Source organism: Leopardus geoffroyi, chromosome A3 (genome assembly GCF_018350155.1).
Source record: "Leopardus geoffroyi isolate Oge1 chromosome A3, O.geoffroyi_Oge1_pat1.0, whole genome shotgun sequence".
NCBI classification, from domain to species: Eukaryota; Metazoa; Chordata; class Mammalia; order Carnivora; family Felidae; genus Leopardus; species Leopardus geoffroyi.
The window spans coordinates 107,365,918-107,387,769 of record NC_059336.1 but is presented as its reverse complement, the minus strand read 5'-3'; the positions used below and the strand labels follow the sequence as shown (position 1 = coordinate 107,387,769).

Genomic DNA, 21,852 nt, shown 5'->3' with positions numbered 1-21,852 from the left:
ATCAGAAAGGTTAAGTATTTGCTCACAGAGTGTAGTATGGAATGGAGAGAGGAAACCCAGAACGGAGATTCCAACCTGTGCCTGTCTCCAGGACTGATATAATTCACCACTTGCTTCAAATCCCTGCCAAATCTCATCATTCCATTTTCACATTTCAGCCAAAATGAGCTTTCTAAAGTACAGCTCTGACTCTCTCACTCCCCTTAAAACTCTTCTTTGGTTGCCTATTGCCCTGAAAACAAAACCCAATCCCCTCAACAAGCTGTTCAGACCTTTTAGGATCTAGCCTCTGAGTTCTAGAATATGGAAATTCTTTCCATCCCCTGACCATGACCATGCGTTCTTACCTCCAGCTCTTTGAAGACTGTGTGTTCTGTGCCCCCAACTATGTTCTTTTGTAGAAGTAAATGTCAAAACAGCACAACAGCAAATCATGGCCAATTGCCTGAGAGATTAACAGGAGGTTCTATTTACAAACACTACAATGGACTCTATGCTAAATTCTTTATATGTATTCTTATATCTAATACTTACAATAACCAGCATTGCTATTTTTTACAACTCCTAGTGTTGCCATTTACATTACAGTCCATGAGAATAGCACTGCCTGGAGTTATGTAATGCTCAGTGCCCTTACAATCACCCTATGCAGTAGATATTATTAGCCCACTTCGGAGACGGGCTTCACTGAGGCACAGACAGGTTAAGTACTTGGTGGAAGTCATAAAGATAGTAAACTCCCAAACGAAGATTCAAACCCTGGTCTGTCTCTGAGACTGGTATCATTAACTGTTCCATAACAGCATCCCTGATAGTGTGTGAAGTAATCTTAGAGAGCTATTGGATTTGGACTTGGACTGGCCCATTGGAAAACCTCTTGGCTTCCATGAATGGTTAGGAGGGCCTCAGTAGCAAAGCCCCATGCAAGGTTTCCAACAGCCTCACTTTGATCTTGTGGATTAGAGACTCAAACAGACAAACATTGAGAGCTGTGGTGTAATGTACAGGCTGGCATGTTCCTAGACACAATTGCCCTAAACTTGCTTGTTTTTTACCAATTACCTGGCCACCTCTTCCTGCACACACTCTCAGGGCAATCCCTTAGGTCAGCCAAGAAAAAAAAAAAAAAAAAAAAAAAAAAAGTCCTGCCCAACCCACATCTCACAGCATATTCTTAGCCAAAAGGGTACAGATGTCCAAGGGCGGATGCATCAGTAAAAATTCCTATCAGAGAAAAAGGAAGGGGGTTTCTGAGGTTAACTTCAAAACATCACAATTATATTCAAAAGGTGGTAGTATTGTAATCTGTGAAATCAGTGGACACAAAACCCTGATACAGATTTTTGGCAATGGAGCGACTGGAAAGAACTCTCTGGACCTCAGTTTCTTTCTTTACTAAATTAATTACCAAATCCAAATGCTTTGGAGGATGTGGGGCAGATGTTATCTAAATAAGAGTTCCTTCTTCATTCTTTTGTTTCAGGGTATATCCTCTGTCATCAGATTCAAGCAGAACTACCTGACCCTTCCCCCGTCTCCTTAAATACCTATTTCCATAAAAATTAACCAGGGAATAGAGGCTGTTGGTATGTCATTCTGTTGCCCAGCTTTCTTATATTCTGCCCTGGTCTACTGAACTCTGTAACAAGGGGGAGGCTATTTTTCACAGTGGTTTCAAATCAACTCTTACATCAAAGGCTGATTCTTGCTTAGGAATATCCATTACATCATCTAAATGAGCCTTCGGCACAAAGTCAAGAATACCCAGATCGTCTTCTGCTCACTATTTATTTTAAAGGAAAACTAACAATGTTACATCTACAGATGTGAATGGCAGTGATGAAGGTTAGTGAAAAGGCCCAGACACCAGTGTTGAAGGTGGCGAGGTCATAGGAATGGAACATGCACCTGTAAGACAGATGTTTACCAAGACAGATTTCCTTGGTAAAGAGTGGGGAAGAACCCCCCACTGCAGAGGCCTGAGGAATAATCAGTGAAAGGGGTTCCCTGTGGGGGTCTGTAGCCAGGTTTGACTACCAGAGAGGACCCGACTCAGAGAGAAGAAACACCTTTGGCACCCCTACCAGTCCAGTGCACAGGGCAGCCTAATCTCATTCTATTGACTGGCAGCTTGGGTTATTCAAAGGAACTCCTTGACTCCCTCATCAGGACCTAGAATTCCTTTCTATGTAATTCGTGCTGACTGAATGCATCAAAGCTAAGCAATTAATCTGTTTCTAAGGCAACATTAAAGCAACCATACGTTTTTACCCACTATTGAGACAAGCACTTGCAAACACTTTTAGACAAAGGGATGATGCCAGAGGATGATCTTCCTTATCTAACTAGCCATCTAGGGTGCAAATTACTGTTCTGGCACCCAACCTCAGGCTAACAGACCGTGACCACATGTTAGGAAGGATCTCTGTTTCCACAACGACTCTCCGCTATTATCTTTTTTTTTTTTTTTCTCAAAGAGAATTTCCTCTTTGTTGTTTAATACTTTGGGACAGGTCCTCCAGAGTACAGGCAGTGAGAGGTCATAAAAAGGGCTCCCGCCCTCTGGCTGAACGTACTAGACTACAGTCAGGATCCTGTCCCGTGTCAGAAAACACCCAGCTCATTCATCAAAGGAAGCAACTGGGGTAGTGGTCAGGCAATGTGGCCAAAAAAATACAGATGAATTTAGGATTTAAAATAATGAAGAAGTTATTGGAAAGTCATGAGATGTACTCCCTACTTTGTTTTCCTATGTAGCACCTACTACTCTTTACGTGCTAATATAATTTATCTAAGGGTTCTTTTTGTTGCCTTTCTCTCTCTGATAGATGTAAACTTTGTTACAGGTGAAGATGTTTGTCTCTTTTGTTCATCAAGGGAGCCCCAGTTCCTGGAGCAGAATCTGGCACATGAAAGATACACAGCACCTGCTTATTGAGTGAATACAATAATTCTCAGAAAGTCATGGGCTGATTTCACTAAATCTCTGAAGGTGAATCAGAACCTGAGAGCTGGGACTAGGCATCTGATTTTAAAACTGTGCCCTGTGCGGAGTAGATGCCCCTCAACTGAGTAGAGGCTGGTATCACATTGAAAAGCCAATGTCAGCATTAGGTGGAGGAGAGGAAAGGGGATTCAGATTCACAGACAGAGAACCTCACCCTGGAAAAACTGGCCTCCAGCATAAAAAGAGGAGCTGGGGCTTTGACAGTTTCCCCAGGTCCTGGAGGTGGGTCCTCCTGCGTGAGCTCTGGCTTGCTGATTTCTTTTGGAATGCCAAGTTCATCCTGATATTTTGAATATCCCCAACAAAGCATATCTTCTCCTTGCAGTAAAATAAACAGACATCTGGTCAAACACCAACCAAAAATGACCTCCATCAGGGAGGTCCCATAAAAGGGAAAGCACATCAGCACATCAAGAGTATACATTTAAATATATTAACTCTGCATACTGGCGTGGAAATAGGAATAAGAGAAAGAAAGCTGGACAACAGGGTCTTTCAATAAAAAAGGGAAGCTGCTCAGCTAATCTTGGGCCAGGACTGTCCTCAGATTCATTCTGCCAGTGCCAAGGGCAGAGGAAGGCCCCCCGTGAGGGTATTTATGACAATAATGACTGCAACCATTGACTGAGCACTTGCTTTGTTCCAGAGGCTTTACTGACTGCTTTGGACTCACTGTCCCCGAGGTTTCTGACAACATCGCAAGGAGATACTATCCTTCTAATTTTACCAATGAGAAAAATAAATGGTTCATAAAAGTAAGCCGGTTGAAGTCATACAAACCTAAGTACAACTACTAGGAGTTTAATCCAGGCACTTTGCATTAATTACACCATCATGCTTTCCAAAATGGCAGCATCTTTTTGTTTCCACTTCCTGTGTGAACGATTCTGTTATTTGGTAAAAAAGAGCCCCCTGCTTAGGTGTTTCGTGCAAAATACCTTTCCATGCCACCCTCCTTTCCCCCTAAATAAGTGTCTATCATTTATACTATCTTATCAAGAGCTTTCATGGCCCTCTCTCCTGTCTCATGCCTCCTCACCCCCTGAGTAAGCATTTTATAAGCACTCCTATTCATCACATAGTGAGGGAAAGATGATCCATGTGGGGGATCATCAGCTAAAATCTGAGGTCTGAAATCACTCCAAAATCATGCAATAATCTCGAGGATTTTCCCTTTGGTCCGGAGAAAAGAAAATAGAGAAAGAAATCCTAGCAGGGAGCATGCAAAACTAAAATAAAAGATGGGTGGGGTAGGGAAAACGATACCAAATTTTAGCATGACATGTTAATACTTTGCTCTAGGAACAATAAGTCAATATTTTTTCAAGAAGTTCAATGCAGCTCACAAATTTGCTATCTTGGGATCATGACTTTTTTTTTTTTTAATTTTTAAACAAGTAAGTAATCCAACAAAACAGGAAAACACATTCATTCATGGTTTTGTCTGCCAAGCTTCTCTTAGCCACTCACATATGCCAGATACTGTATTAAAAAGGATGAATTAGAGGGGTGCCTGGGTAGCTCAGTCAGTTGAGCGTCAGACTCTTGATTTCAGCTCAGGTCATGATCCCAGGGTCATAGGATCAAGCCCTGCACATGTTGAGCGTGGAGCCTGCTTAGGATTCTCTCTCTCTCTTATCTCTCTCTCTCTCTCTACTCCTCCCCAGCTCATGCACTCTCTCTATAAAATAAAATAAAATAAAATAAAATAAAATAAAACAAAACAAAATAAGATGAATAAGATAATATCCCCCAAGAAACTCATATTCTGGTGGGATATTATAAAAGCCAAAGTGTAGGTCCCCCTTCTGGAACAGAACTCTTTTCTTACTAGAGAATCACAGAAAAGGAGAGACTTTCCAGGCATTCAGACTGTGAGATCATGGATACACCTCGACACACTCAAAGTGGATCACCTCATTACCAAGTTAACGCACTTGAGCTCTTGGGTTAATACAACCAGGGTTCTAGAAACCTCAGACTTCCCAGCCTACATCTCTACAACCCAGGGTTTTTAAGCATAGTGAACTCCTCGAGGCAGGGCCTCGGAACACCTCATCTGTGCTCTGTGACTCTTTCAGGGGCCTCGTTATGGACAATAATAGCTATTTCAGGTAATAATTTGTTCAGCATCCACCCTGAAGAGAAAGAGAAGCTCTTTGAGGTCTGACCTTACATACTGGGAACCAAAAATGAGGTCATATGCATGCATTTATATCTAGGTCACCAAAAAAGATTTCCTACCTAAAAATATTTTCCACACGAGCTTGTTGACATTTCATCTTAAGAAATTTGGGTTTTCTGAGTGAAGTACAGCCCTCGGTATATTTCTGGCTCTAGACAGTGGACCAGTCATTTATTCATCAAGCACTTATTGAGTGGTGTCTATGTGCAAAGCACGAAACCAAACACTACAGGGATTACAAAGATGATTGCACCTGTACCTGATGAACTCACTGTCTTCAAGCAACTCAAATAGTTAGTTACTCAAATGACCACAAATACTAGGAAGGATATGGAAGACTCCATAAAAGGAGAGGATCGAGAGGCACCTGGAAGGCTCAGTCGGTTAAGCATCCGGCTTCGGCTCAGGCAGGTCATGATCTCACAGGTCACGGGTTCAAGCCCCGTGTCGGGCTCTGTGCTGACAGCTCAGAGCCTGGAGCCTGCTTCAGATTCTGTGCCTCCCTCTCTCTCTCCGCCCCTCCCTTGCTCTTGCTCTGTCTCTCTCTGTCTCTCAAAAACGAATAAATGTAAAAAAAAATTTTTTTTTAATTTTTTTTAACGTTTATTTATTTTTTGAGACAGAGAGAGACAGAGCATGAACAGGGGAGGGGCAGAGAGAGAGAGGGAGGCACAGAATCTGAAGCAGGCTCCAGGCTCTGAGCTGCCAGCACAGAGCCCGACACGGGGCTTGAACTCACGGACCGTGAGATCATGACCTGAGCCGAAGTCGGACGTTTAACTGACTGAGCCACCCAGGCGCCCCCCAAAAAAATTTTTTTAAAGGACAGGATTGGAAGGATGACAAAAGCATCTGATGTACAGTATCTCTGAAGAGGAAACCCAAATTCGAACTTTAATAAGCACCCCAGCTGATTTGATATGGGCAGTCTTGGCAACACCCCTCAGCGGCATTGGATTAAAGGGAAGAACTGGGTAGAGAGTAGAACTGGCATGGGGTATCTTCAGCAAACACAGACTGCAGAGCAGAGCACTTAGACAAAGTACTGGACAGAGACTAGTACTGAAAAACTACAATTAGTGTTTCTTGCAATAGCAGCAAGGTGTTGATGTGAAATAATACATCAGAAGGGCTTTTCTTCCCATAGATTGGCACTCTAGATGGCATCGAAATATGAAGCCCCTCGGTGAGTTGGAGGGTGGGGGGTCGGGAGGTAGGAGAGAAGACAGTGGAGGAGAATGGACGCTAACAGGAGATCACGGGGGCTCCCAAAAGAGATTAAAGCATTGGGAGTCATTTATGCCTACTTCATAATTTTGCCAAGGGTTAGTTCTGCCCTGTTGAAATAGAAACAGCTAAGGACTGCTGGGACATTACATCAATACATGACAAAGACCCAGGATAAATGGAAGAGTTTGGAGACTTCCTATCCAGGTTCCATGCACAATTCCTGAATAGAGGAGACAATATGCAGAAACATAAATCCCAAACCTGAAGCTTTAGATGCTGAGGAAGGCTGTGCTCTTTAAATTATAGGGTCTTTGTGGGGCTTTTCACCACCCCCTCTGTTCACTTCAACTCAAGGCTAAATCTTTGTAGTCACTTTGTGCATTCTAGTTGGCTCTTGGGACTGGGGATATTTAATACAGAATCCAATTTCAAGCTATGTGATAGGAACACCCGGAATGCCTTTTTTTTTTAAAAAATCTTTTTTAACAAGGAAAATGCTGGTTATGTGAGCAGAGGCTGGTGAATTTCATCAGCTTTTTCCCTGAGTCATTAAGCTTCATCTTCAAGTAGATTGCTTTTCAGAAGATGGAACCCTATCAACTTGAAGTTTGTAAGTCTTTTAAATTTTTCTGCATAGTGTCAAATCACAGTCCTTGAAAGAATAAGATGTTCTTGAGAAACACAGTAGTAGGAAGGGAAAAGAAATATTCTTTTAAAAAACTCAAGTTGATAGATGCTCGTGTAATGGTGACCCTTCGTCAATATTCTATGCTACCGTTTTCTAAAGTTTCTGACAATATACCTAATGTCATGGCTCTAAAACTAGATGTACATGTATATACAACAAATAGATTTTTTAAATGGAAGCAGGGTAGAAAGGAACTAGCCAAATTCTAATATTTAGAGGAATAAATTGAGTAGTTTATGGGAAAACATGAAATTTTTACACAAATCCCTGAGCACAGTTTATGAAATATACAATTTCTCCACTAGATAAAGCATCTAGTGAATATGCCCTTTAAACCAATCCCATATACCTATATTTGAAGAAGTGTTTAAATATTGGCTAAAGTGTTATGGTTTTAATGTTATGTAACCATGCCAAGACGATTATGTTATGGTCTTTTTGTGATAGGCCAGGATTGGAGAGGAGCCAGTGGAAAAGAGTTGAGAAAAAAAGTCAGTGGAGGAAGAAATGCCAATCATTTAATCATTTAATTAGCAAGTAAAGATAGTAACTTACGCCTTTTAAGCAAGGATTATTTTCATCAGTATCAACGACTTACGAGAGAACATTCACTCACTCATTCAACAAACTCTGAATGTCTATTACCTGTCTGGAATGGGAGAGGCACTGGGGCTAAAATCATGAGGTAAACAGATACACTCTCTCTCCTCCTGGAATATATTATGTAGCTGGGAAGACAGATGACAGATGTTATTTTAAATTATTTCAAAAAGAAACAACTGTTAACTCTGATAAATGTTGTAAAGGCAACACACAGTCCTGCAAGGGTAAGTCATAGAGGATCAGACCTGCTAGGGAAGGCTTTGCTGAAGAAATAACATGTGAGCTGAAAATTAAGATAGTCAGCAGGAACCCAGGCAAAAGATTGTTGGAGTACAAGGTCTTGGGTTAAACTTTTTGCAGTTCACCTTCTCTGGAATGGGGTTGGTTACTGACAGACCTACCTTCTTAGATATGCTGGGGGATGCTTTCACATTTAGAAAATACTGAAAGTGGCTTCTGCAATTTTTTTGAGACTTGCCCCTCTGAGGTCACAATCATGTAATCACAATTAATTTCTTTCCATCGCTCTGCTAGGGACAATGAGGTAGACGGAAGGGTCATCAGTCTGGGGGACAATGACTGCTAATCTCAAGGATCAGTCCTGTGGCCTTGGACAAGTCATTTTCCCCTTCTTGGCCTGATCTGTAAAACTGGGGAATTTTGCTAACAATATGAAGTTACAATATCCTAATCCCTCCCTTTGGTGTCCATGGTCAACATTCACAATACAGCACATGTCTATCTTCCCAGGATTTCTGTTCCTGGTAATCAACTGAGCTACTAAATAAAAATTACCCAAACGTGCACAGTTTTCCCTTCTCATGCTTTTCCACCAGCCGTCCATGATCCATCTTAAATGTACAATCTCCCTTCATAAAACTGCTTTTATTGCTAGGAAGTCCCCTGAAAGCCTAACTAATTTGCCTCTACTCCCTTTTCCCAACATGAAAACTCAGGCCATGGTAACTTAAAAGACCTTTCCAAAGCCACACATCTCAGACTTGCCAGAGTTAGGCTCTACCACGAGGTCTTGGATGCTAGGCTCTAGGCCACCTCTCTTTGCGCGATCCCAACCCCAATTGCTAGGATTCTTCTGACTCACTAATATTGCCTTTGGGTCTCTCACAATCTAGCTGTATGTCAGGAGTTGCCAAACTATGGCCATCAGGTCGAATGTAGCCTGTCACCTAATTTTATAAGGCTCATTTTGTTATTTTTTTTTACCTTCGTAAAAAAAAATTGTTTCATTGGAACAATGAAAAAATGTTTTTTGATGTGAAAATTATATGATGTTCAAATTTCAGTGTCACTAAATAATGTTTTGTGGCACACAGCATGACCATTCATTTGTGTATCATCAACGGCTGCTTTCCTGCTACAACAGTAGTGTTGACTAATTGTGACAACCCTGTGGTCCACAGAGCCAAAAATGTTTACTATGTGGCCCCTTGGAAAACAGTTTTGTGACCGCTGGTGTATGTCATTCTGTGTGTCCTTATCTTCCTCCTTCCCATGGCGACCTCCCATAATTACCCTGTTCATATAAAAGCATACAGGCAGGGACAGAGCCTCACCATTCATCTCAAGGAATAAGAACAAATTCTTATTGAGCGCTCACGTGCCAGAAACCAGTTCAAATGTTTCACAAGTATTAATGTATTATTCCTCACAGAAAAACCCACATGGCCTTTTACTATTATCATTCTCATTTAATAGATGAGGAAAATGAGGCAGAGGGAAGCAAACTGGCATGATGCTAACTATCCCTTTTGCTGAATACACATCAATATTATGACTATCATGATATATCTCTTGACTTCAGAGAACTTTAGTCGGAGTACTCTAGGGCACTTCATTTTATTAGTCAGTACCCTCAGTCTAGAAGCAAAAGTCATAGTTCCCTTTCCACCTTAGGGAATCATTAATAGACATCCGGACACTCCTGAGGCCAGAAAACACAGATACATTTCTGGAGGCCTTCTATATTATCAGAGAAGAAAAGGAAGATGGGACTTTGTTGAAATGACCTCAGAGCCCTACTGAATTCAACTGTTTCCTACTTCACTCTGAAAAGTCATGTACTTTCCTATGGCCTTCATTTGCTTATTTGTTTCATTTGCTTATTTGATCTCTGCTGTTTCTTCCAGAGCTAGCTGTGGTTCAAAGCAGCAAGAGCACAGATAAGGAGCAGCTCTTCAAAGGGGCCACTCACAGGTGCATGGCCAGGAGAAGAGAGGCAGCGAGGAGTCTGGGGGAAAAAGAGCCAGCAACTCTGCCCAGTCCCAACTCACACATGTCAGCTCTAGGGAGCTCACATCCTCCAGCATTTGGCAGGTAGATTATTTTGGAAGAGCGACTTGGAACTTCTGAGAGACATTCGATATATGACTTAGCACCTCTCCAAACTCTATCCTTTTGCCCCTGCCCGATGCCACTCCCTCTGGGGACTCTGCCCCAGTCTACGCAGGAAGTTGAGGTCTGCGGGTAGGGTAAGCAGTCTGATTCTCTAAACTTGCTGTTAGGACTGGATGCTATACATCAAGCAGAGCAGAGCCACAGTGGGCCCTGGGCCTTATGTTTTAAGGCGAAGCAGAAGTGAGGAGGTGGACAAGTTCAAGAAGCTCAAGGGAGAAAGCACCAGAGCCATTCAGTGCCAAAGAAAGAAAGAAAAACCACCTGTAATGGCCCAGAAAGCCTGACCATCAAATTTCAGGGAGGAACAGATTGGCGGGTGGTCTGTCCCTTGTCTGACCTCTTGAACTGTTACAGCTTCTTTCCTTAAAGGTCATGCTGGAAATTCATCCTGAATTTGGGGTTTACTTGTAAAATACACAGATACAGTGGCCCATGTTATCATTTGTTCCAGATCCCCTGTTCCATGCCTGGTTCTGACTAGACACACAGCTGATTTCAAAAGCCTGGAAATGGCCCGAACATCGCCCCAGGGTTGTCCTTGCTATAAATTAGCGGGGACTGGTTTACAGGTTTCAAAAATAGCTAGGCTTGATTTATTTTAGAAGTCCTTTTCACTCTTTGAAAATGAACTAAAATGCCTCTTCTTCCATGAAGCCTTTCCCAATATTCTCCTCTTCCTTTCAACTCTATAGAATTTTGCTCATTAGACAATCATAGCAATAGTTCTCACTTGGCCCAGCATTTAGGTGCCCTAGACCACAACATCCCTAAGAATAGAAAACATGGTACAAAGAGCAGGGCTCTTGAACAACGTCAAAAACTGGTACTGTCACCTACTAGCTCTTGGATAAGTTATTTAACTGAGCCAGGGTCTCATCTTTAAATTGGGAGAACGACGCTTTCTTGCAGGGCACTTAGGAGCATTACGTGAGAAAACATACACAGGGTGCTTAGATTGGCCTTGGGCATGCAGTGGGCACTCAGCAAATGTCAAATGACTCCTCTTCATCATCTGCAATCTCCGAAAAGCTCAGTGCAATGCCTTGCATACACTGAGTGCTCAATAAATATCATGGTTGGGTTGGAGTAAATTGCTGAATCACCCTCTTGTCTGTCCGACTTTTCATCTCACGTTCGATTCAATGAAGAAATTATTCATTATTCTGACTTCACATGTAATGACATCTACAAAGTGATTATTTTTTCTGTCTTTTTAAAAATTAAGATGAATTCTAATACTTGAATTTATTTTTCTGTCTATATTATATATGCAAGAAACCATCTGTCTGAATTGGTATCGTATGTGCATTTTGTAGGTTATTGGTATGAGTATTTTAAAATGACACATAGTAGAAACCATTTGAGATTTTAAGGATATCATTTCACACGGGGGGATACAATGTACCCATTCTCAGAAGAATTTAAAAAGCTAAGTTTTCAAGAAAGGATCAAATTTTTGATATCTTTGCCTCTGTCTGGCTACTCTCTACTTCCTCTGAGGGCACTCAGGTCCCTCACACTTCCCCACCAGAAGGAGCCTCTGAGGGCACAAACTGGGCACCAACCCAATTTCAAACTACTTTCACTTCTGCTTCACCTTCCTGTGATCCAGGCCTTCAGGACTTTTCTGTCAGCTGATCTGATAAACCAATACAAGTTAACGAATACACAGACATCAATGGTTTATAAGAATTAACGGTAGCTCTTTCCTGGGTGATGTCCTTGCGTTTTATTAGGGATCTATTAGATAGAATTACTTAATTCAAATGAAGGTCCCATAGCAAGAATTTCTGATCTTATGTTTACAGATGCATAAACGCTTCAAACCCAAAGATGTTTTGCCCCCCTCCAATCACTTTATAGGCGGCTGCCTACAATGTACTTGCCCTTGACCATAAACACATTTCCTTCACTTGAGCTGCCAGTCAGGACTTTTCTCCTTCCATATGTCCTCCCCCTCCTCCTGAAATGGGCTACAAAGTTTCAGGTAAAGAGAAAATGTGATTCTCTTGAACCTTTGTCTATCTCGTTACATACTACACTCTCCTGGCGGGGCGGATCAAAGGACGATCACAGATGTGGAAACAAAACACTTAGAGTTCAATAAGAGTTGTCAGCCAGGAGAGCCCACACAAAACACTTGAGGCAGCAAGGGCTGCAAGCAACCATCTTCCAAGTTGAGTCAACACACTGGAAAAAGGCACCCAGTCTCCTCATTCGTATTCTGAACCGCTCTCGATGAAAACATGCCAGTGAGAGTAGCTCGCCCTAGAAGTCTCCAGTTCAGAAAATGGATTGTTTGATTTACAAACCTTACTGAGAGCCTAAATATTGATTAGTTTAAGCATGCAAAATATGTGTTCTATAAAATATATTTTGTGGGGTGTGTGTATGTGTGTGATAGAGAGAGCCTGGGAAGGGAGGGAGGCAGGGAAAGAGAGAGATGGAGAGACACAGACACAGACACACAGGGAAAGAGGTATCTTTTGGAAGAGAAGGAAAGAAAACGGAAAATAATCTCACTGTATTTAATGAGGCCCCACCGGACTAGCTCTGAGTCCAAATCAAAATCTCAAAAGCTGACTCTGAAAGCTCACATTTCCGGAATCTACTCCATCCCAATGGATCAGAAAGCATCTGACATGTACTTTCACTAAATCTCAAGTATGTCTCCAGGGGGTAGATTTCCCTTTGTTCAGAGAGAAAACTGGAAATGCCTAGTTCAGCAGCCCACTGTCTTGGTCAGCCACAAATATTACTGAGATTAGAACCCCAGTGATAGGCAGCTAACGGGGCCTTGAGGGATGGTAGTTGCGATTCTGAAATCTGGGGAAAGTCAGGGAGAATATTTGCCACAAGAGGGAGCAGGAGAATTTGATCAGATGGGAGACTATTTGGTAGAGGTTATGATGAGGGGTCTAACTATAAGGTATGGACAATACAGGAAGATGTTCTGGCAAGAGACATCTATCCCTTACAAGAAAAAAGGGCGGGGGGTGGGGGGGTCGAAAGGAGCAGGAAGAAGAGAGATTGCCACGTTTTGATCCCTAAATTCTCTGCAAAGGTCAAGCAACAACTTAACAATTTTTGGTTAAAAGCAACATTCATTCACACTGCAAAAAATATAAAGCATGCAAGATATGTACTCTACCATATCCTCTTTTACTCATGTGTTTCTTTTTCCAGATTTAAGTTCTAATTCAACTGGGATCTTGTTTGTTTCCATGCTGGTGGGGCAGACAGCTTGCTTCTTAACCTCCAAGCTGTGCTCCCTCTACCTGAAGGCATCATGCAGAAAGGGCTCCTCTCACTGAATTGCAACATGAAAATCATATGGCAAAGTCCTAAAATGCACTTACTTTGGGAGAAACACATCCATGACCTAAATGGATGCTTTAACTTGCTTTAAAGCAGGAATGCAACTTCATTGGGTCTGCAGAGCTTTTATCCTCATTTATTTTTTTCAAAGAAACAGATTAAATACTGAGAGGGAAGAAGCCATGCGTTTACTTTGCAAGATAAATAAAAGTCTATTTTTGTCTGATAAAAAACATGTTAAATATAGCTTGCTAACAAAATACTGAAGCTCTCTTGGAATTTTTTTTTTTTTTCTGAAACATCATAAGCTTGAAAGAACAATTAATGTGATTCCTGCAACTAGTCCTGACTATACTTCATCTTCCTTTTGTAATTTTATTTGGAGTTCAAACACTATTGCTATATCACCTCTCTTCCCCTTTATGGTCAACAAAATGGTTATCTAGCCCCTACTCTTAATCCAAAATGATCTAGCAGAAACCATTAAATAGTAATGATAGAAAGATAGATGTATAGACAAGTAAGTAAGTAGACGGATAGACATAAAGACCGACAGACAGACAGATATAAAGCACAGCCTTCATATTCTTTTAATTCATTACTCTCCTCTTCCAGCCCTGTTAAGCTTTCAAGACGGAGTAAATGAAGTCTGATTGTCGTGGATACTTATATCCTTTGCAACCCCTGCACAGCTCAACAGTCCATGATGGTCTACCTCTGTCCAGTTCTTTATCCGCCCCCCCCCCCAGTAATTAACATTCCATATTTCGTACAAGACAACAGCTATTTTGGGGGGGGCAGGGAAGCAGGACTCATTTTTTTTTAGTAGGCGGGAGAAATCTTAGCAAAATAGCACTTAGAATCAAATGGAATTCTTCAAGCAGGTGGAATTTGTAAAATGAAAACCACTCAAGAAAACACATCTTGCTTCTTGATGAAATAAGTGGGTCTTCCCCCACCTTCTCACTCACAAGGCCCCGAAGATGGAACTGGCTCTCCCTTCCTTCCTCCTTTCACACCAGCCTCAGCTCCCAATTAAGCAAGTTTAGCAAACCCATACCAGCGAAATCCAAGTAACACAGGATTTGAAAGAGGAACCTAAAGGCAATCACCCTCATTCTGGTTTCGTTTTCTGATCTGAAATGAATGAAACATCTAGACACATTTTCCTCCCTCCTTTCTGGACTTGCTGCAGGAGTAGCTCTGAGAGAGAAAGAGAAAACAGGCGTGTGTGCGTGTGTGTGTGTGTGTGCGCGTGTGTGTGTGTGTGTGTGTGTGTGTGTGTGTGTGTGTGTGTGTTTTGTGGGGCGTGGGTGGGAGGTATACTTGCAGAATCCCCTCCTGGTTGCTCCCCATTTCCCTTAGGAAATCTTCACACAGAGGCTGGATTGTGGGTGTTCAATTGCTCATATTTGGAGATACTCGAGCGATGCCTTTAACCAGATCTGATCAGAATCTCCACCTACTCCGCAGCTCCTCCATGATCTGGATGCCAGTACTGTCTTTACCACATCTGTCATTTTTTAAAAAGCTTCTTCCACTACACCTCCTACTGATATCCTTTTTTCTCTTTTTAGTCTTTACACCTCCAGCAGGACAAAGTTTGTATTGTTATAGTCACAACCACTAGTGGCTGACTAGCAGGAGAGATAAAGAGCGCCAGCCAGGGAGCCAGGCTAAGGGGGGGAGGGGGGGGTGGCTAAACATACCCAGTGCAAAGCATGACTTTCTTTCCAGTGACTGCGGACACCATGCACTATTATAGCTCTCTTCAAAAAAAAAAAAAAAAAAAAAAAAAAAAGTCTTTGTTAAATTTGATCACTCTGCTTTCAACCCAACCACTGCCACTTTGTCTGGAGAGGGAAATACAAATTGCCAGCCCCAGTCATTCATCAAATAGTCAACAGAATCCTGGGGGGGCGGAGGGGGGGCGGTGGATTTTTAAAATCAAGGATGCACACATACTGTATTTTTAAAAGCATCGCCGGGGCAGATTTGGTTTCTTTAGCCGACCGTCCACCCATAAGACCTCCCTCTTCTTCATTAAGGAGGAGCCAAGAAGGATATCCTCACATCTCAGCACACAGACCGTTTCCCCAAGAGCCAGCAAAGCTCCAGAGGCAGATAATGCAGCTGCAAAGTTCCCTTCGAATCTCGAGGGGGAAAGATGCCTGTGCGCGCCCAATCCCCACCGCACACCGCTGCACGGTGTCCAAAGACCGGGACCCTTCAGCCCACTCCCCGCTGCAATCCCCCCTTGCCTGTTCCGTCTGCCCTGGCCACAACTCCCTCCTCTCCGTAGTCCGTGGCGAAGGAACACCTAGAGCTTGCCGGAACAGAGACTCGCGAGTGTGGCCTTGGGGGAAGACCCCAGGGATTACCAGGAGGAGGGATGACCTCGGAGCAGAGCCCGGTGGGTGGGGACGCCTGGATGCCCAGCAGCGCAGCATTCCGGGCGGACTTAGCTCTTCGCGCCCTGAAGCCTCCGAGCCCCGCGCCGCGCAGGGTGCAGCATCCCTCCCTAGCAGCCCTTTCTTCCTCAGGCAGCCGGCGCTGGCAGGCAGGCACACTCACGCCCAGACGCACCAGCCCGAGCAATTTCGCTCCCGGAGAAGCGCGGACACCCCAGAAAACGTGGAGGGGCACACGCACGCGCGCACACACACACACACACACACACACAACACACACAATTTAGCAGCCGGTCCTGTGCCCAAGCGGAGGGAAGTGTAGCCTTAGGAGCACGAAATGGAAAAGAGTTGGCGGTAGCTGACCCCATCCCTTCGGCTGCCCATCCTAAGAGCCTACCTGGTTCGGGAGAGTGTGGCTCGATCCTTCCCCCGTTCCGCGGCGCTAGCAGGCAACGCGGCCCGCTCCCTCCTTTTAAATAGCTCCCGACCGGGAAGAGGTCGCTCCCATCTTCTGGGGGAAGCACAAAGCGGGCGGCGGCGGGCAGGCTCCCGTGCAGCGCCGGCGCGAGCGGGAGCGGCGGCTGCGGGCAGCCGGTGCGCGCGGGCGGGAGGCAGGCGCGGAGGCCGGGAGGCTGGGAGGGCCGGGGCCCGGGCGGCGCGCGCGCTCCCCCTCCCTCCCTCCCTCCCGCGCACACTCGCCCGCCCGCCGCCCGCAGCCTCGCACTCGCTCACACGCGCGCTCGGCCCCGCCGCGGCCCGCCGGGCCCCGGCGCCCTCGGGGACCGCCCGGGGGAAGAGCCGGCGGGTTGGTGCCGCCCCGGGCGGGCGGGGAGCCCTCCCGGCCTCCGCCGCCGCCAAGGTTTCTCGGTTTGGTCCCGGCCCTCGGCCCCGCAGTGCGTTCCGGCCGCGCGCTAGCGCTCTCTCGGGCACCCAGCCCATCGATTACACGCGCAGACGGGCGCTGCAACTTTTCTTTTCAACCTTCCTCGCCTCTCCCCGCAAGGCAGAACCCTAACCCCGACTTGCCTGCCCATTTCTCACCTCTGAAATTGTTACTCCAGATGTATCTCTCTTCCTCCGCCTTCTATCCCTTGTGCTGAAGGAAGCTCTCGTTTAGCAAAGGGATGTGGGGTTGCATCAATGATTTTCTCTTACCCCCTCATTGTGTTTTTCCTACATGTAGACGTGCACAGCAGTACCGGGGCTACAAGCTGCTGACACAAGCAGATAAGGACATGGGGGTGAGGGGAGAGGTGGTCCCCAGCCAAGATCTCTGAAGGATTCTCCGTGTGGCTGTTTCTCTCAAAGATTGCAGCTCACCTGGGAATGAAGACCAAGAAGCTGTTTAACGTGAAAGCCGTGCAGCTTTTCAACTACAGAGAGGAGTAAGAGCTGAGCGGTAAGGTTGAGTTGAGAAAAATCTAATGCAGCAATCGACGAACCATTCATTGGCCTTTCCAAGAGAAGCATTATCATTGCCAATACATCACTTCGCCATAATTAATAAAGGAGCATTGCACCAGGCCCTTGCTCTCTTGACAGCTCATTCATCCTTACAAATCCTTAATGACTTGGCAGGATGAAAGGCTAGACCCACTGTGGAGTTCACAAACCTGGCCCCACATCAGACACACCTGGGAAGCTTGTTAAAAATGCAGATTTCAGCGTCCCATCTCCAGACTCTGATGTTGAAGTTCTCAAGAGAGACTCCAAGCTTGTGTGTTTAAAGCCCCCATGGACATCCACCGCTGGTGTAGTCTGGGCGGTTGGGGATGGGGTGGGGTAAGGGGCAGCTGTATGGAGAAGGTGAGAGGAAAAGAGCGCCAGGGAGAAAGTTCAGTCCTTAGCAGGGTTCTCCCCGCTACTTACTGTCAGTTCTGTGGCAGCCAGGCCACGGGGGAAAGGAGAATCTGACTCCAGGAACCCCACAGCTTGAGTATGAGGCCAGTGGCTCTCAACCCTGCCCGCACTTCAGAATCTCCTGGGGAGCTTTTAAAACTCCCAGTGCTTAGGCCACACCCCAGACTGATTAACTTGGAATCTCTGGGGGTAGGACCCAGGCAGCAGTAACTTTTTCCTTTTTCTTTCTTTCTTTCTTTTTTTTTTTTTTTTTTTTTTTTTTTAGATTCCCCGGTTGATTCCTACAAGTAACCGAGGTTGAGAGCCACTGTTCCAGGCCACTAACCCTCAACCTTGAATGTGCATTTGAATCTAACCTAGGGATTGCGGTTTCTTATGCAGGCCTAGGATCTGCATTTCTAGCAAACTTACCAGTGGTGTTGGTACCGCCTGAATGAGGATGGTGATTTAATTAACAAGGGTGTTCTGCATGGATCTAACAGTCAGGGGTGCACAGCTTCGAGGAGGAAACCAAGCTTCTTGTCTTGTATGTTCCCAGGAACCATTCTTCCCAAGCAACATTGTCCTTGCCTTGCTAGAAGTTAAAATGTTCTTGACTCTCCACAGACTTTTTGTTAGACTGCACTGACTAGTGGGTGTAAACAGAATGACATGTGGGGAGACACAGAAGGTCACTACCTCTGTGTAAGAGTATGTCCTTAGCCAAAAATTACTTAGGGTACTGATTTCAAGGGAGTGTGAGAGGCAGACATTTGGCTCACACTCAATGAAAGGGACTTGGAGAGAAAAGCGGCTGCTTTCTAAATGACATAGAGCAAAGCATGTAACTAAAGACTCCACCCCCAGGAAACAGGACCAGGCTAACTGAAGGACACTTTTTTTCCCCTAATCTAGTCTTTTTTTCCCAATCTAGTCTGATAGTAGGTTAATTTGAATTTTGGGGAGAAAAAATCTACATTAAGGTCCTCTCTTTACCTAATGCCATTAAAAGGCAGCCTAGGACCCAGTGATTTGGCACTCTTTTTTGATTTGGCCCCATTTCTGAATACTAAATTTTTTTATTCTTCTTCTTCTTATTTTTTTTTTTTTTTGCCTTTTATTTCTCATTAAAGGCATCTTTACAGGGGTTCCAGGACCCGAAGGCAAATCAAACCTTTTGCTCCCTCCAAAATGTCATACATGACTGGATTTTTATTGCAAGAATTATCAAAGGCTACATCACTGGCACAAGGCTTAAGGTAAGGAAATTGAGTGGTTTCTGCAGGCTGTGGCTTTGGAAAGAACTATTGTATGTAGGAAGGTGGTGATTTACATTCCAATGCCAATAGTATTTCTTAATTGTAATCTTGAATATGGATTTCCATTCTTTTCATTGAGCTTGGTTATGGATTGCTAATGTTATGTATCCAAAGCAGTATGGTATGACTGTCTGGGGACTCCACAGGGAAATCACTAAGATTTGATATATTCTCAAGATGGTTCTGATTTTCATGAACCAATTCCCTTCCAACCTTCAGGAGATCTTTTAGCAAACTTATTCTCAGACCAAGTATAAATGTGAATAGGTCCTATTTTTTCATCCAGTCTACAGAGAAATTGGACATATGATCAGGGCTACCAAAATTTGTTTTTTAATTTTTTTAAACACGTATTTATTATTGAGAGACAGAGCAGGAGCAAGGGAGGGGCTGAGAGACGGGGAGACACAGAATCGGAAGCAGGCTCCAGGCTCTGAGCTGTCAGCCCAACGCGGGGCTCGAACTCACAAACCGCGAGATCATGACCTGAGCTGATGGAGCCACCCAGGTGCCCCCAAAATTTGTTCTTAATGTTTAATATTTTACTAGAACCCTCAATAATCTTTCCTCATAAGGAAAACAAGTACATGAGTTATATACAAGTACACAAGTATAAAAAAGTAAACAAATTGTAATATCTTTCATTTTTACTTTGAATCACTTAGGTCAGAGGTACCATTGTTGTTTTTCTAGTCTTGGGTCTTCTCCAGGGCGTGAATTTGGAGCCAGTCATTCCCCACCTCGTTTCCTACTGTGCCGGCCTTCACAATCAACTACCTGCTCATTCATGGGCTTAGTCTGATACCGATTTCTACATAAGAAACAAATAGTATAGTCTCCCGAGCCTAATCAGCAAGCAGAGCTTAGCCTTGGCCACTCTCCCTCATCTAGGAACTTCAGGTGGACCACTGGCAACATATGCGCTTTGGGTTTCCTTTGGAAACAGGGCTTTGGTTCAGGGATGACTGCAGGGACTTTTTGTTGACTTCTAAGTGCTATCGTTCCTCCTCACTGGGATCTTGTTCCTGCAAGTAAACTTTTACTTCTCTGTTTTGTTTTGACTAGTTGAGCACCACCCTGTGAATTCCATCCAGTAAGTGGACCCTGCTGCTGGGTGGGAGCAATCTCCCCAGTAGACTCAAACTTGTAACCCATAATTCCTTCACTGGCAGATCGCCTACTTCCTCTGAACGGCTCACAGTGTTTGGATCAGGGACCTGCACTTCCACATTTGAGCAATTTATAGTCAAGGATTGGGCTTGGACCAAATCCTGACACTTTTGTTCTCCATTTCTGCACCTTATTACATTAAGGATATTACCTAGTCAGTGTCCCACAGTTTTACCAATAATAAGGTGACCAGTGAGTAACTCCATGGCAGAATCATTAGCTACAGCAATTAGTGGATCAGTAAAGAACAGAAACTGGTTAAGAGTTAAGGATTTGGAGTCAGAATATCTGGGTTTGAATCTCATCACTGGCTGTGTAATCTTGCAGAAGTTCTTTATCCTCTCCAAGTCACAGTATCTTTGCCTGGAAAATCTAGATGGTAAAAATATCTTTAAAGGAGCCATAGGAAGGATGAAATGTATATAATATGCTTGACATAGTTCCTGATCGTAGTAATTATTTAATAAACGATGCCGATGTCATACTATTGTTGGTAAAGTTCCATAAAAATGATATTCATAAAGTAAGAAAAAAAGTGTCTATATAATTGGGTTCTACATAATCAGGCCATCTCATTATCAATAATGATCACGCTATCATTTGTACTATCCAGAATTCTATACAATAAATAAATCCAGGAAGACGGATGCTCTACAGTATAAGAGTACTTTCATTCACTGTAATGAAAGAAGCTGTTGTGTACTTTCCAATTTTGTCTTAAGTACAGAGTGTAGTTATATGTTGGATAAAAGGGGCACCACATTTGTTATATTGGTTTGACACGATTTCAAATCCACTTGTTTATGACAAAGACCAAAAAAAAAAAAAAAAAGTTGCTTTTAGAAGTAAAGGTGTTCTGATATAAGAATGAAGGAGATTGTGCCAGGATATCATCATCTCATCTCTTCTCACCAATAAGAACTCAGCAGCTCAGCTGCTGAGGGCCCCCGTGAGGCTTCTGGATAAAAACATACAAAAAACAACTAAGGCAAATGGGCATTTAGACTATAAATACCGGAGAGTTTGTAAGGACTATCTCAGAGTGTTCGGTCTGGGCAAGGCGACTCCTTGCTCATCTAAAATAGCTCTCCAAAGACCTTGGGGCATTAGCTCCCACCTTGGTAAAAGCGATTCTTACTGGCAGTGATGAAAACCATCCAGCAGCCCTTGCAAAGATCATCTTGCCCATCAACACCAGAACTACCGTTCCCTAGCAACGTGGTCTAGCAACAGGGAACTTTTACTTTTGCACTGACAGCTGGACATCAGCTCGCAGTGGGCTAACCCATCTCTCCCAAGTGCCAACTCCTATAAAGGTACAACTGAAGTGAATGTGGACTTTATTCCTTTCCTTTCCTCTTGCCTGGAACAATAGTGTGATTAATCAATCATCGATTTGGAGTGTATTATTTCTTCATTGGAGGCATGTTATTCTTTATTAAGAGGCATCCTGTATGCTATTGACTTGTGACATTCCCGCAGTGAATCTGCTTCAAAGAAATTTCTGGCAAAACAAACTCTGTCTCTGGGCACTAATTTGCTTTCCAAAACAAAACAACATTCTTACTGGATCACAGTATTTCTTTTCCTTTAGGTCTGGGTATTAACTTGATCCCATCTCTGTGATAATCTGAGGGTATGATTTCCAATAGAGTCATTTTATTTTT

The 21,852-nt window shown here is 43.8% G+C and overlaps 1 protein-coding gene across 13 annotated transcripts in view; it reads right to left on the bottom strand.

Annotated features, from left to right (window-relative positions):
- The window catches only part of SLC8A1 (solute carrier family 8 member A1), a 385,952-nt gene that overhangs the window by 314,188 nt on the left and 49,912 nt on the right, over positions 1–21,852 (bottom strand). For 2 of the 13 annotated variants that reach the window (XM_045447045.1, XM_045447044.1), the window contains one exon: positions 16,899–17,177. The exons of 2 other annotated variants lie outside the window; for them this stretch is intronic. Coding sequence is in view for 9 of the 11 variants with exons in the window: in XM_045447041.1 (XP_045302997.1) it covers positions 15,828–15,896 (69 nt within the window). In the remaining 2 variants the exon portion in view is untranslated. Of the gene's footprint in view, positions 1–15,827; positions 16,046–16,898; positions 17,178–21,852 lie in introns of those variants that run through there. 9 more of the 13 variants (XM_045447041.1, XM_045447048.1, XM_045447036.1 and 6 more) reach the window with 7 other exon arrangements.